This window comes from Protobothrops mucrosquamatus, unplaced genomic scaffold, assembly GCF_001527695.2.
Source record: "Protobothrops mucrosquamatus isolate PMUCROS unplaced genomic scaffold, P.Mucros_1.0 scaffold77, whole genome shotgun sequence".
NCBI lineage: Eukaryota > Metazoa > Chordata > Lepidosauria > Squamata > Viperidae > Protobothrops > Protobothrops mucrosquamatus.
Window position 1 is genome coordinate 640,640 of NW_015386454.1, and position 16,822 is coordinate 657,461.

General features: G+C 44.9%; 1 protein-coding gene across 1 annotated transcript in view; it reads right to left on the minus strand.

The window, feature by feature from the left end:
• The window catches only part of JADE3 (jade family PHD finger 3), a 54,421-nt gene that overhangs the window by 26,290 nt on the left and 11,309 nt on the right, over positions 1-16,822 (minus strand). Inside the window, exon 2 of the mRNA XM_015812269.1 lies at positions 1,724-1,783. Coding sequence (XP_015667755.1) covers positions 1,724-1,772 — 49 coding nt within the window. The 5' untranslated portion in view covers positions 1,773-1,783. The remainder of the gene's footprint in view (positions 1-1,723; positions 1,784-16,822) is intronic.

Sequence of the window (16,822 nt, forward strand, 5' to 3'; positions counted from 1 at the left end):
CAGGAAATATAAGGGTGCCAAGAGGACAGACCAAGAACATTTAGTCTGTCTACTTCAAAAGTAGTTACCCACTTTGATTCTATCCTGATCCCTATATAGATAAAGGGAATTAGTATTTTTCTTAATTTGCACTAGTTTTTTATCTATATATAGCGAGGCTGGCTGAAAGGCTTTGCAGGAGCCTGCCCAGAGAGAGGGAAGCTCAGACAGCTGTTGCCGGTTTTGGGTGTGGCGGGCGTGGATCGGGCGGAAGGAAAGAAAAAGGAGGAAAGAAAGGGGGTAGGAGTGGTTGCTGTGGCTGTTGTCGGAGGGAGACCAGGTGAAGTCGAAGAGGGATTTGAGTTTTAGCTGATCCCTTTCTGTGAAGGAGAGGGAAGGAGAGAGTGAGTGAGAGAGAGTGAGAAGGTGAAATTTTACTGCTTTCTTTTGCAGGGGGGATATTCCAAGCAGAGGCAACAGAGAGTGAGGAGAAAGTTGCTGGGTTGCTAAATTCAGATTTTAACAATAAAGGAAAGGGGGGAGAGGGTTTGACACCGATGAGACCTGAGACTGCGAGCAACAACAGAAGAGAAGGAGAGGCTGGTCGTTACTGCTTTGGAGACTAGCGGCCATCCGAATTTTGATTATTGTTACCTGTGTAAGTTATAGACATTATGGGGAGTTGCCCCAGTGGGGCAAGCTGTTACTGCAGAACGCTGACTACCTTTGTTCGTGTTCCTATCGCTGCCTGTAGCCGGGGTTTTTCCCACCCCACTTGTTTCCAAACGGTCGCTGTGAAATCTTTGACTATTGCTGCTATGACTGCCTGGGGCTGTTAAACACCATCACACGTTGACTATTGGGGCTAGGGGCTGGTCATCTTTGTTCCTGAAAGCCCCCCCTTTGATGATGAGAGTCTGCCACCTCCTCACTTCGCGTGAGCTTCTGCTAGAAAAGACACTTCACTAACACCTTGAGAGCGCACCACAGAGCGCGACAGAGGGGAGCGGGGCTGGGAGGGCCTGGGCTTTGGCGGCCTCTGAGGGGGTAATGCTACATATATATTTTTAAACTTCAATAAAAATATTATTTAAAAAAGAAGGAATGCAAGAATGCCAGATGATTTCTAAAACAGCAAGTCCCGCATGTTGTATGAATTTTAGCAGCTGATGTTTGGGAATTTCCAGCATTTTTTCCAACAGCTGTGCCACTGTAGCCATAATAGCAAGATGACAAAAAGTGGAATAAAAGAAGATCTACTCTCTCTGCTTTAAAAGAGAAGCTGATCAATTGCTTACACACTTAAAGAACTAGTAGCACTATAAAGTGCCAATTGGAATCTAAACTGGTATTTAACTTTTATTTATAGTCATTTTAAATTTTGAAAAAAAAAATTCCAAGCATTTCCACATATAGAAGTGAGTAAACCAGCAAATCTCATTTGGAAAATAGAAGCTTCAGGATTACATACTAGAATACATGCAACCTGTTAGAATTATGCAGTATTTTACATTCTAAACAAAGGCTTTGAAGAACATTTAACTTCTCTTTGTAATGTTTCTAATTTTGTTTTGATCTTCTTTGATATTACTAAATACCACAGTATACAAGAGGAAATGAAATCAAACAAGAAATGCAATTCTTTTTATAGCTGAAGAAAAAATATAACAGTTTGCCCTCAAACCAAAGAAAGAAACCACAGGAAAAGTTACAGATCAAAGGAAGATTAGATCACTTTATTTACTTTCATTGTCTGAACTGTCACTGCTGCTTAGATGCCTGTAGCGTTTCATCCTGACGCATCCTATAAAGAGTGAAAACAAACAGTTAGCAAAATTCTTCCTGCAAGGGAAATAAGCAGCCATATGCCTTAATTCTGCACCCAAAATTAGTTTTGCTGTGCAATAAAATACAAGGATATCTTATTTGTTTATCACATGTATAAAGCTACTTAATTACAAAGTAATTACTCAATGTCTTCGGGAAAACCCAGGTTTTAAGGTTCCATTTGAATGAAACCAGGATAGTGGTAATGCAGATCTCAGGCCGGGGGGAGGGGGGCAGAGATGCTGTTCTAGAGTCCAGGTGCAACAACAGAGAAGTTTGCTTTCTAGGTCACAAGAGATAACATTGTTTACAGACACTGTCCAGGCAAACTGTATTAAAGCATCCACTTAAACAAACTGCATCAGTTAAAACAGGGGTCCCCAACCTGTGGGCCACGGCCCACTATCGGGCTGCTGCCACTTGGCCACTGGGCTATGTGAAGGGATGGTCAGTGCTTGCGCGCACACACTCACCCTCCCACAGTCGCACTAGCACCTCCCCGAGCATCCCACCAGCACTAGTGCCGCCCCGAGCATCCCACCAGTACTAGTGCCCCCCATAGCATCCCGCCAGCACTAGAGCCACCCCATTTGCAGCACTCGTGCCCATGCAACCATGTATGCACGTGCGCATGCGCTCACATGCAGCCATTTGCGTATGCACATGCAGTCACACATGGCTCATTTGTGCACACGCACATAGCGGTGCCTGCATCCCTTTCCGGGCCGCCAAACCAAAAAGGTTGGAGACCTCTGAGTTAAAATACACATAAGATAAACTAAATTCGCCCAGATCCCTGTTAATGACTAACAATTTTTAATTAGGTAGAAAAGCAGGAATTCAGACTATAAAATCACTAGGAATAAATTATATACATCTTTGTTCTATCTTTGGAAATATTCACCATTTAATCCACATTTCAATAATTCAGTAGTTATTTACTGCTTTCTCTTATTTAACTACCTGCCTATAGGAGGATCTCTCCTCTTATTCCATGATGCTATTTTTTATCAGTGTTTTCCAAAAGCCTTTTAAAAGCCCAAGCAAACAGACTTCATCAGTGTACTTCATATTTCAAAAAATTCCAAGAAATTAGCATTATTTCTTAGCAGAAGCCATGTTAATTCTTCAATATTGGTATTTTTTTGCTATATGCCCATTAATTTTATAGGAAATAATAGTTTTATAATTTACTTTAAAGTGAGATTCAAGCCTATAAGTATCAGTAATTGCTTTTGTTTTTTTTAATTAGTATTTCAATGGACACATTATAGCTGTCTTATACATAGGCAGATCTTAGGGTTATTATATACTTTCTGTTAAAAGATCAGTGGTACTTCTCCAGCACTGGAGATGGAGGATCCACCCATGGGTAGTAGACTGTATTCCTGCCCAATCAGATTAAGTCAGCCAAAGTTGCCACGCCCGTCCTGGACCACAGATTCCCAGTCTTGACTTAATCTTGCCCATGGACGGACGTACAACTCTGGCTCTTAGGCAGGTATAGTCTTGATCATTGGTGAATCCTCCACCTCTTTGCCTATTTAATCTGATTTTCAGTATTTGATCTGTTAGGGGATAGTCCCCTCTCTGTTAAAAGATCAGTGGTACTTTTATTTTAATAATTTAAGAATTCTCACATGATACCATGTGGTCTAGCATTTTTAAGTTCTTATCACCATTGCCACTCTTTTTTATCCAAAACAATTTTTATTAGTTTTCCATTTTATACCAACACAGCTTAGGAACCCACTTGGAAACATGGTGATCCATTTTTTAAAAAACAAACAGTAACATAGTAAATATATACCCATTATTTCTTTAAAATTTCCCTCTCTATCTATATGGAATATTATAATCAAATTAATACATTTTCTAATAAATTCGTTCATTACTATGTCTAGCCATACACTGCATTAATCAATAGAAAATTTCTAATCTATAAAAACCTATATTTCTTCACACATATAAACTTAATCTTAATGAACTCCATTCATTTAAAAACATTATAATCAAGTCAATATCTTTCTAAAACCAATTCATTCACTAATATAACATTTCATCCAAGTTATATAATTAAAAATAAACTAGCATTCTCTATCTATTTATATTGTTATAGGCTCATTAAAACCTTTCTAGAACAAATTTTCATTGAATATATATAAATTTCATTAATCAATAAAAGTTTACAAACTCATTATCCATCCCAAAGATCCTGTATCATGCTTTCTTAATTTTGCAAATATTTAATCTTAAACTAACATATTCATTTTCTATTCAGGTGCCCCAAGTGTTTTTTTATTTAAGCATTATTAAGTCCAAAAATAATTTCTTCTCTTTCTCACCAATCTTCTATTATTTTTCACTGTTTCTCCAAATCTCCAATAATTAATTCCATCATTTCCCATTTTTCAGTTCTTTTCTCATTATATCATATAAAACCCTTTTAACAAAGTCCAAACCCAAATCAGTCTAGATCACTATCAGGCCTTTACCACATTACTATAATCAGATTTAATATTTATATCTTATTCTGGGTTTCTTTCTAGTCCAAACAGGTTTCCATAATCGGGCCTCCGCCTGCCACACTATACACTCCAAAAAGAAAATTCCCATTATGCATTTTGTTAAGTTAGTATAAAAGTTATAATTAATCTGAATGACTTATAGCAGAACATCATTTCCCCTTTCTTTTAGCATTGAATAAATTTCACTTAAAATCCTTTCATTTATATCGTCCTCTTTGATCACATGGTTCCCTTCTTCCCATGTTTTTTTCTTTATCTCAAATTCAAATGGCATCTGCAATCCAACTTGTCCTTCTGAAGCAAGATTGTCCAGTTCCTTATCATAAGTCCTTTGTCCGTTAATATCAAGTCTTTTTTCCAAAATCAATTGATTGTCCAGCTGTAGGTTTGCTTCTTCCACCTCAATGAGCAGAGCACAAGCCTCTTGTGTGTAAACTGCTGTTTCACTTAGTCCTTGTCTTTTGCCTTGTCGAAACAAAGAATTATCCTTTGAGCAAGCAATTATCTTCTCCATATTTTCCAAAATTTTGTCCAAAATATACTTATAAGTAAGATCTACACTGGTTTCCTCCATCTTTATTATCTTTCAAATCCTTATCCTTGTAAAGGAGACTATATTTTAAAAAAATCACAATATCCATCTCCTCCCAGTTTCCTCGCCTTTTTCCTTTGTACAAAATGAAAGCCTTTCCAACGAAGAAAAGATAGCAAGTACAATGAATAAATTTGTCAGAGAGTGTCCCCCGGAAAGTAATCAGATGTTCAATCCTTCCAGACACCATAAAGGTAAAAGCAAACAATATTCTCCAAATATTATAAAAATCTTTCTTGAGGCTCCCAATATCCAAAAGTAAAATCAACCATTAAAACAAAAATAAATTTAATCCTTTGTGCTTCTCTTCCCCCATTTAAAAAGCCGCTTCACCAGAAAAGGGAATAATTCCAAGGAAAAAAAAACTTTGCACAGGCATAAAGAAAATAGAGGTGAAAGGAAAGTCTCATTGGGTTCTCCACGGTGGATCCGTTTGCTTAGCTGATCTTGTGGCTTGCGGTTGGCGCAGCTAAATGATCGGCCATTTTACTGGCCGATCTTTACCCTGTCGGCCCAAAGGAGATACTCGGTGCACAGAGGATGCCGCCGCTCCTCTGCAACCATCCGAGAAGCCTCCTCAATGGTAGACGCTCCTCCAGAGCGTCTTTTCGACCCTCTAAGGGGTCTACCAGCAAGGGAAACTCGATCGGCAAAGGGACGACTCCCCTCGCACGACTGCACCGCCGCAAACCAGAATTGGAAGCCTCCATTGCCACTCTTAATTCCTTGGGTTTGCTTTTAGAAAATGTTCAGAAACTAGTATCTACTTGATTCTCTTTATTTTCCTTATTATCCTTAACAGACCATAAATTCCCGTCTCATCCAACAGCTGAGCAAGTTTTCTAGACAGCTACATGTTTGTGATGTATTTTAATTGTTCAGTCTTTGTGTTTAAAAAAATAAATTTAGATTTGTTCTTATCTGCATACAGCAGGGGTGTCAAACTCGATTTCATTGAGGGCCGCATCAGGGTTGTGGTTGACCTTGGGGGGCCAAGGTGGACGTGTGGCCAGCTCAACATCACCCATGTCGGGGGACGCCTATGGTGGCCTGGGTGGGGCTGGGGGGGCCTTGCTGTCCCTCTCAGGCCATGCAGAAGACCCCCAGTGATGCAGGCTGCCCAGAGCCCTGGGCAGTGGAGGGCTAGCGCCCAGTCCAGCCTTTCCCAAGGGGGCGCCTGGCTGCGCTTACCTCCTCCTCAAGGCTGCTGCTGATTGGCTCACTCTCCTTGGCCAAGTTGCTCATGGTGTGTGTGGGAGGGCAAAAAGTCTGTGTCGGAGGGAGGCCCACTCCCTCTCCCTGAGACGAGACCCAGCTTTGTAACCAAAGCATCCTCAGCGATAGGATGGGAGACCACCAGGAGAGGTCAGGAGGAGGGGACAAGAGAATGGCAAAAGGGCAGCAGGGCTGCTCGTGGCCACGTGCTAAGGCAGGACTTCCCTCAGACCCTTTCTCCCTCATTATAATCTTCCTTCCTTCTTCTTTCCTTCCTTCCTTTCCCCCCTTTTCTTCTTTTTCCTTCCCTCTTCATTCTCCTTTCCTTCTTCTTCCATCCCCTCTTTCTTTCCTTTTGTCTTTCCTCTTTCCCTTTCTCCTTTCCTGTCCCTTCTTTGATGTTCAAATGCAAAAGGGGAAACATTTCTTGATGCCTCCTTTTCTTGTGATCAAATACCAATTTTGCTAGTAGTCTGTGGCCACTTAAAAGATTGAGAGCAAACCAAGCTTAATTTATCCAATGCTTGCATTTAGTGGGGGCATCCACAGACAACAGTACAGCAAAACTGTCAAAATGGTGGCTGTGACAGTTGATCAGAGCTCTTCCATTTTTTATGTGCAACAGCTTTAGCGTTTAAGAACAGAGGTAGCTTAGTTGCTCTTCTATTAATACATAATCCTTAAAAGGGTTCTCTTGTAGGGACCCTGCCTTGATCTAATTCAGACTGGAAATATAGCAAAGGAAAATATTTCCCTCCCACTCTGCTTTGTCCTGTTTTCCCCACTGGAAATAGCTGTTTGCAACACACAAGGAGGGGATATTTTCCTAAGAGTTCACAATTCAAGAATACCAATGTTAACTTGGATTTCCAATAAAGTCCTGTCTGTAACAAAAGAAAACACAAAATTGCTTTCGCCTTTGAGTCCAAGTCTCAATGGATCCAGGATTGAAGCAGAACTGCGTGAACTGGGGCATCTCCAACCAAGTTGCCCTTCCTTCCTCCCTCCCTCCCTCTGTTCCTTCCTCCCTCTCTTTTTTCCCTCTCAACCTCCCTTCCTCCCTCCCTCCCTTCCTTCCTTTTCCTTCTCATCTCTTTCCTTCCTTCATGCTCAGGAAAGGGTGATGGGAGGAAGAAAGATTGCCAATGCTGCCAGTGTCCATGCTGCCACCGGCTGTTGCTATCCCACGCAGGCAGGCGGGGACAGTCCTGGTGAAAGGGAAGCCTTGTGGGCCATGGAGTTGCTGGTGGGAGGGGGAATGACGCTGATCTACAACATGGTTGCGTCCATCAAAGCCAGAACGCACTCAGCCTTAGATCCATGGGGCAGCCTTCAACCCTGCAGCCTCTGCCCCGTCCCCTGGGTGTGCGCACAGGAGACGACCAGTCCCGGCATTCTCGGTGAAGTCAGCCTGCGGGGCAAGACAGCCAGCAGGGATGCCGGACTCCGCCTGCTCACCGCCTCTTGCGCACACGCTCAGGGGGTGGGGTGGGGGTGCCTGTCACTGGTTCCAGGGCTGCCTGTGGAACTAAGGCTGAGCACATTCTGGCTTTGATGACTGGCACCAGGTTGTAGATCAGTGCCCGGTTGGCCTGGGCCAGGCCGAGGCACCATGGGCCGGTCTTTCACTGTTTCCAGAGCAGGTCCCCCAGCCAGGCCAGATCCGGCCTGCGGGCCTTGTGTTTGACATGTCTAGCATATAGTATGCCGATGATACTCAACTTTACATCTCCATCTCGGTGACCCATGTGCCCTCTCACAGTGCTTGGAGGCTGTGGGGATCTGGATGGGTACAGACATTCGGCTGAACCTGGTTCCAAGTGGCTTTGGGTACACAGGACTTTAACATCTTTAGTTCTGGATGAAATTGCTCTGCCCTAGATAGACCTGGTGCACAACTTGGGGCTTCTCCTGGACTTATGACTCCTGTCAACAAGCAGGTGGAAGTCATGGCCAGAACAGCCTTTGTGCAACTTTGTGTTGTGCACCAGTTGTGGCTCTTCCTGGATCAGGAGTCCTTGTGCTCAAGCCCTGGTCATCACACGCTTAGACTACTGCAATGCGTTCTAGATGGGGCTACCCTTGAAGAGTATTCAGAAGCTAAAGCTGGCGTAGAATGCAATAGTGCAGACAGTTCTTGGAGCCCCTAGGGTGGCCTGTGATACTCCATTGTTTCACAAGCTATACTGGTTGCCAATTTGCTTCCGAATCCAATTCAAGGTGTTGGTTATCACCTTTAAAACACTTCATGACATGAATCCAGGTTATCTAAGGCTGGGCTTTTCAACCTTTTCACAGATTGTACCACTTTTAGGACATGACAATATTCGAGTACCACCAGTGCTTAGCAAGGTATCAAAAACTTGATGACTAAAAAAAAGGGGGGATTTTGGGCTTTACTGGTTAGATTCATTTGTTGTTATAGAAATGGCTAATTTATAATATTATGGAAAAGTAAAAAGTTGAGGTTTAATGTTAATGCTTCCTTCCTACTGCAACAGTGGAACTCAGAAGTCAATGCCTTTTCCTTTTCTTTTTCCCTTCATACACGTTGCTTGCAAAAGCTTCTCTCTTGCTCTCATTCACACACGTTGCTCGCAAAAGCTTCTCTTGCTCATTCACACACACGTTGCTCGCAAAAGCTTCTCTCTTGCTCCATTCACTCACATATTATTACCCCATACTAAGATCCAGTTTATTATACTGCTTGAACTTGTGGGTTAACAATCCACAAGTAAAAGAAGATATTCTAATTTACATAAAGATTCCATTACTCCTATTATCTGCAAGATATTGATACAAGAAAATCTTGGAGTATTGCTTATAATTTCATTAAACTTAAAGTTTAATCAAAGTATTCCAGCTGTTTACACTAGTATTGAAAAATATATGATCAAATGATAGTTAACAAAGATACTGTTATACTGAAGCACTATCCTCACAAGAACCTCTGTCCATTTTGTGCCTAGTTAAAGGTCTCCCTCTATAATATTTTCTGGCAAACTCCAAATTCCAATACAACAGCAAGTATTAGAAGTTACAACATGATGACTTGTTTTTTTTTGTTTTTTTTATTGGAAATTTTTATAAGTTTTACAATATACCTCCCCTCCTCCCCGAAACCCACCCTTCCCTACCCCCCTCCCTCCCCCCCGACTTCCCAGAGCCAATCACAGGGTTAACAATACAGAAAGCATACTCTAACATTAGATCACTATTAGATTAACAAATCTATAACATCCTTTAACTCTCTTCTAAACAAACATATTAAACACAATGATTATAACATCTTATTACTATGTTTGATGCCATTTCAACCTTACTATCACAATATTTAGGCTGTTCCAAGCTCAGAATATTCCTATTAAAATTGGATCAACATTGGGATACACCTTAATAAGTAAACCAAGCTCATTTTGAACTTTAAATATAGTTTTCATGATTGAAATGTTTTAAATATGCAAAAAACCATAAATATGCATAAAACCAAAGTCTACCAAGAAATGGAAAAAAGGAATATAAACAACTAAAATGAAATGAAATGCTAATCATATTAATTGCAGCCATGCAGTTCATAAAATTAAGATCAGTTTGACACAGAATGATTTCTATAGATTGAGGAATGTCTATAGCAGAAAAAAAAGTTATTGGACAGTCTTTTCTAGCTACGAGCCTTCTAAATATATTGGACTGCAACTTTCATCAACATAAGTATAGATGTATTGAAACTGATCCATTAGTATTACTTTAAATTAAACCTCTCTTCAATCATTACATAAAACATACAATATAATGAACACTACATCTAAATGAATACAACCTACATTTATTAACAATTATCTATGGAACCAAAATATTATACTGGAATTGGCTCTCTATATTAGTGTCCCAATAACCTATGCTTAATATATTTCAGAATCAGAGATAAACTAAATATAAAAACAGCAGTATTTCTAACAGTGATTTTAAAAAAAGATACACCATTTTTGCAACAAAATTCAGCAACTGGTTTCACTTCCAAAAGAATGCAATAAAAACATGAAGTGAACATTTCCAATGATTGCCATAAAGCAGCGGTTCTCAACCTGTGGGTCGCGACCCCATTTGGAGTCGAACGACCATTTCACGGGGGTCGCCAAACAACGCAGTCTGCCATTTTTTCCCCTTTTCCTTAGCTGTGCTACTCCCTCTTATTCTATTGGCTTTTGAAAGCCAATAGAATAGACTCTCTTGAATAGAGTCTAATTCTATTGGCTTTCAAAAGCCAATAGAATAAGAGGGAGTAGCACAGCTAAGGAAAAGGGGAAAAAAATGGCAGACTGCATTGTTTGGCACCCCCGTGAAATGGTCGTAAGTAATGTAAGTAAAAGAGGGCCAAGGGTGGGAGGTGGGAGGCCAGCGGGCGCAGGGAGCGTTGCTGGCGCGCGTGGGGCCCAGCGGGTGCCTTGGGCTGGGTCAGCTGGTGGCCCAGCCGGTGGTCGCCCTGAGCCCTCGCTTCCGCGTGCCATGGCCGCCCAGGAGCGCCTGGGTCTGCCTGCCGCTGCACTGAACGTGCGGTGGCCAAGGTAAGGCTAGCGGAACAGCGGCGGGCACAGGGAGGGTTGCTGGCGCGCGTGGGGCCCGGCGGGTGCCTTATCTCCCTTGGGCTGGGCCAGCTGGTGGCCCAGCCGGTGGTCGGCCTGCGCCGTCGCTGCTGCTTGCCATGGCCGCCCAGGAGCGTCTGGGCTTGCCTGCCGCCGCACCAAACGGCGGTACAGGAGGGGTGCAGAGAACCTTCTGCTGGGCCCCTCTTCGGCTCGCCCGCAACTTCACTGAAAAGACCTCGACCGACGGCGGCGAGATTCGGCCAGCTGAGGGGGCCGCTCTAGATCGAGCAGAAGAGCCATCTCTATGCTCCAGGCATCCAAAGCCTGTGTCGGACTGGCGCGCGAGGGTCGGAGCGCTCTCGGGAAGGGAGGAAGTAAGGAAGGAGGGAGGAAAGGAAGGAAGAAGGGTGAGCTTGAGCTCAGCAGACGGCGGGTGGAATAGAGCAGCAGCAGCAGGATAGGGTCGGGCGGGGCTTCGCGGTGCCCACGGGCCAGGCGCTGAGACTGGCAGTTTAGCAGCGACTCCCCTTTGTGTCTGGACTGAGAAAAGGAGAGCCACTGCCAGCCAGCCACGCCCAGCTGCCGGAGGCGGGGAGGCGACGCGACGCAACGTGAGAATCCCCCTGCACGAAGCCTTCGCGGGCGGCTCCCTTCACCCGGAGGGCGGAGGAAGAGCCGGGCAGACGGGCAGCTGAACTCCCCAGTGGGGTGGAGGAAACAGGGCAGGGTCGCAAGTGTGTGTGTGAGGGTGCATGAGGGCGAAAGGGTTTGGCTGCCGCGGGAGCGCTTGTCACGGGTTCCCTCTCAGGTTCTGATCGCTGGCGAACCGGGCTCTTGCAAGGGGAGGGAAGAGGGTGGAAGAAGTGGCTCTCCTCTCCCCTCTTCCTGCTGGGGCCACGAAAGGAGGGAGGGGGAAGACAGAAAAAAGTGCATTTTTCCAAGGGCTGCCTAAGAGGAAAGGCCGCTTTGCGCCGGGCTGCTCGGAGCTAGGAACTGAGAAACCCTGATTTGCTGCTGCTGCTTTGTAGAAATGCCAGGACTTTCTGCCCATTTCCTTGGTTGGAGTTATTTCCATTTCCGCGTGCGTGTGGGTCACGTGTGGGTCACGTGTGGTCGTGCGTGTGGGTCACGTGTGGTCACGTGGGTGCGTGGGGTCACGGCATTAGGAAGGTTGAGAACCACTGCCATAAAGAAACTCCCAGACTTTCCTTTTTGATCATTTTCCATTTCACTTTTCTACAAAAAAGAGTTCTCACAGAACGACAATTTAAAAGTTACTATCAATAACGTTTTTAGAATGTTCTCTTAAGTTGCTTTAAAACAAAAGATAACTCAAAAATTTCTAATTGTACAAGTGAATTATTTCAGTCAACAGCAGATTTGCATCCAGTGCCAATATGTAATTTGGTGCTATCTCAACAAGTTTGGAACACTACTAATTCCTTCCCTTTTCCAGTAAGTCATTATCTATTTTTAAAAATTTCTGGTAAACCAGAGCTGGCAGAGGAGCTAGCTTGTGTTCTCAGATATTTTCAACCTCTCATTGCAGCAGGCAGTGGTCCCATCGTGTTTTAAGATGGCCATCATCTTGCCAGTGCCAAAAAAGTCCACAATTATAGGCCTCAATGATTACCGTCCAGTTGCACTGACATTCACCATCATGAAATGCTTTGAGAAGCTGAAAAAGGACATTATTGTATCTAACCTCCCGCCAGCATTTGACCCGCTTCAGTTTGCCTCCCGACCAAATCGCTCTACAGAGGATGCTATTTCCTCCGTTCTCCATCTGAGCTTGAAACACTTAGAGGAAAGAAATACTCATGTGCGTTTGTTGTTTGTCAACTTCAGTTCGGCATTTAACACAATCATTCCCCAGCATCTAGTAGACAAACTGGGCCTTTTAGGATTAAACACTCCTTTGTGCAACTGGATTCTTGATTTTCTTACCAACAGGCCCCAATATGTGCGAGTTGGAACAAATACCTCTAATACCATTTTCTTGAGCACAGGTTCTCCTCAGGGCTGCGTCTTAAGTCCGCTGCTGTTCACCCTGTTGACCCATGACTGTTGTGCTAGGTTTGCCACCAACCATATTGTGAAGTTCGCAGATGATACAACAGTAGTGGGCCTTATTCAGGATGACAAACTTGGAGCTTATCGCAAAGGAGGTTGAGGGGCTGGTGAACTGGTGTAAGGAAAACAGCCTAGTTTTAAATACCGGTAAAACTAAAAAGATCATTGTTGATTTCAGAAAAGGCAGGCACAACCACACTTCTCTGTGCATGGTTACCAGCATGAAATTCCTGGGTGTGCAGCTAACAAGTAGGCTGACTTGGTCGCTCAACAGTGAGAAACTGGCGAAGCGGGCACAGCAGCGCCTGTATTTTCTACGTCGCATGAGAAAAGCACATCTTCCTTCCCCTGTCCTGACCACTTTCTACAGGGGGACGATCGAGAGCATCCTGTCATACAGCATCACAGTCTGGTTTGGAAGCATCACTGCTTCAGACAGGAAGGCGGTGCAGAGAGTGGTAAGAATGGCCGAAAAGATCATTGGCAGTTTCTTCCCTCCCATCCAGGACATAGCACAGAAGCGTTGCTTGAGTAGGATCCGCAAGATTGTCTGGGACGCTACACATCCTCTTCATGACCTGTTTTCCTTGTTACTTTCTGGGAGGAGGCTTCGTGGTATCCGTAGCAGAACATCCAGATTCAGCCATAGTTTCATTCCATATAGCATTAACCTTGTGAACTCTCAAGCTTCCTCCTTCCGTCATATATTCAAGATGGGCAATATTTAATATTTATTTGCTACGCATATGTAGGGGTGTGGGTCTATACTTATGTTGTTCATAGTATGTTTAGGTGTGTGTCGTGTATGTGTTTCACTTTGAGAGTGGGCAACTAAATTTCATTTTTTGATGTGTGCCATTGTGCCCACAGTACAAAAAATGACAATAAAGGTTATCTTATCTTATCTTATCTTACATCTGCAATTAAACTTGAAGATTACAAAAAGAGAAAAAATATTGCAATGCACAAAGAAAGCAACAATTCAAGAACACAAGTTTTTCTATGTTCAAATTATGAGGCTGCATGCTTCCCAAATCATTCTGGGTGCTAAGAAGAGTTTTAAAAACGTAATGCATAAAAATCAGTGAAGTCCCATATAGCAACAGGAATAAGTCACATAACACATATTAACAGTTGGTGCAACATCTTGGCCCAGTGCCAAAAAGAACCAGGTCCAAACCCTTCTAAAGGTTAGCAATTTCAATTTCATTTTAATGTATGCTGATTAGTGCACATTTAAAGTGACAATAAAGTTTTTCTATTCTATTCACTACTGTACCCATCCATATTTTGGGGGACATCTTCATAGGGCAGAGACTGTAATAGAATAACTGAGAAGGCAGTTACATAAAATGGCACTGTTTGATAGATGAGTCTTGCAGCATGTCCAATCTTGTTGGGTAGGCAAATATTCCTGGCCCTGTGCAATATATGGTTTTATGGGTGATCAGCACTTTGAATTGCACCCACGAGCTCACTGGTAACTACTATGGCTTGTGCAGTAGTGGGGTTATATGGATGTTCCTGTAATTACTCACACTAATGTGCTCTGGATCAATTGTAGCTTCTGATCTTCAAGAAGCACACTCCATGTGAAGCCCTCTGCAGCAATCCAGATGAGAAGCAACCAAGCGATGAGTAACTATGAATAGTGCTTCCTAATCTAGGTATGGACATAACTGGCATATAAGATAGATGGGGCGTTGTCTTACCTGAATGCCTTTTCTCAGCACGGAGATGGAGGATCCACCAATGGGTTAGCTCTGTCTTCCTGCCCATTCAGACCAGGTCAGCCAAATTTGCCACACCTGTCCTGGGCTAGGACACACCCAATCTTGACAAGGGCGAAAGCAGTTGATGACAGTCCGACATGTTGGCTCCCAGATCCCTAACACTGGCCTGGTGACCTTACTGGGAGGGAGTGGATTCTCCATCTCCGTGCTGAGAACAGACGTTCAGGTAAGACAACACCCCTTCTCCAGCACAGGAGATGGCGAATGGGACATATCAAAGCCTCACTGTCCCAATGGGTGGGAACCATGAAATGCCGGAGCCCCATCCCCAGAAACCACCTGTTGAAGGACCCTCCTTCCAAAGGAGGCGTCCACAGATGCAAACCTGTCTATCCTATAATGCCACACAAATGGAGAGGGCGAGGACCATGTCGCAGCCCTGCAAACCTCCTCGATGGAGGCCTGTGTGGCCCATGCCGCTTAGGTCGCTGCGCTGCGAATAGAATGTGCTAAGATATGCTGTTGCGCTGGCAGGGAATGTGATTGATACGTCTCTGCAATGCAAGTCCTGATCCACCTGCCTATGGTCGAGGCGGACACCCTCTGCCCAATGGAAGCTTGGTGAAAGGAAACGAAGATGGCTTCAGACTTGCGGAATGACGCTGTTCTCCTGATATAGTGCCGTAATGCCCTGCGAATGTCCAGTGTGTGCCACTGCCGTTCCAAGTCATGAGCCGGATTAGGGCAAAAATCTGGTAAGACTATCTCCTGTGCCTGGTGAAAGGGTATGTTGACCTTCGGGATGAAGGTGGGGTCCAAACGAAGGACCACCCGATTTTGGTGAAAGGCACAGAGGTCCTCTCTGATTGACAGTGCCGTGAGCTCGGAGATGCGCCTGGCCGATGTGATGGCGACCAGGAAGGCTACCTTGAGGGACAAGGACCTCAGGGCACAGGTTCCGATAGGCTCAAACGGCGGTATGGTGAGGGCCCGTAGGACTCGCGGTAATTCCCAGGAGGGGTACCTGTGTACTATGGGAGGTTTTGTGTTTGTGGCTCCCTTGAGAAAGGAACGTATTCTGGGATACTGGGCCAAGGGAACCGAGTTGGCGCAGGTGAGTAAGGTGGACAGGGCCGCTACTGCCTATGGATGGTGTTGGGGGCCAAACCCTTATCGAGCCCTTCGAGTAAGTATTCTAGGATTCTCAGAATTGTCATGTCTGAGATACCTAGGTGCCGCCTCTTGCACCAATTGCAAAAGTTCCTCCATGTGGAGTCACAGATGCGATTGGTTGCTGGCCGTCTCGTGGCCTGAATCATGGAAATCATGCCGGGCGAGTATAGTTCCCGTGTCAGGATCCGGCGTTCAAGTGCCAGGCGGCTAACTGTAGCCACTGGGGTTCTGGATGTTGTAGAACTCCCTGGCTGAGAGACACCCGGTCCGGGGGAATCCTCCATGGAGGAGAATTGGAGAGATTCACGAGGTCGGCAAACCATGGTCTCCGTGGCCAATAAGGGGCCACGAGTATGACCTCCGCCTGCTCCTGTAGCGTCTTGCGAAATGACCACTGGAATCAGGGGCAGAGGAGGAAACATGTAAAGCAGACACTCCGGCCATGGACTTCGAAGAGTGTCTGCTCTCTCCGCTCCTGAGGACGGGAACCGGGAGAAGAATCTCGGGAGTTGGGAATTCGTCGGCGAAGCGAACGAACCTCCGCGATATTTCCGCGAAGAGGCTCAGGTACAGTCGCCACTCTGAGTGATCCATGGTTGCTCTGCTTAGAAAGTCCGCTTGCCTGTTTGCCTCCCCTGAGATGTGCTCGGCTCTGAGGGAAGCTAGATTGGTCTCTGCTCAGGATCCCAGTAGCTGGGCTTCGGCCATGAGGGACCTGGACCGGGTACCCCCTTGCCGGTTCACATGGGCCTTTGCCGCCACATTGTCCATGAGGACTAGTACGTGTTGTCTCGCAACTCTGTTGCAGAAATGGCGGAGAGCCAAACCTATGGCTCTGAGTTCTAACCAATTGATGTTGTGTTTCAGGTCCACTCGGAACCATTGTCTCTGGGCCCACTGAGACTGAAGGTGTGCTCCCCAACAGAACAGACTGGCGTCTGTCGTGAGCGTGAGCTGGTTGGGTTCCTTGAAGAAGGACCCTTTGGCTAATGCTGGTGAGGACCACCACCGAAGGGACCACCGGATCTGAGAGGCGACCCTTACCCGTTGGTTGGAGGAGCTGCTGCCCAACCTTTGGAAGGGTAGAAGGAACCATTGGAGGTTCCTGGAGTGCAG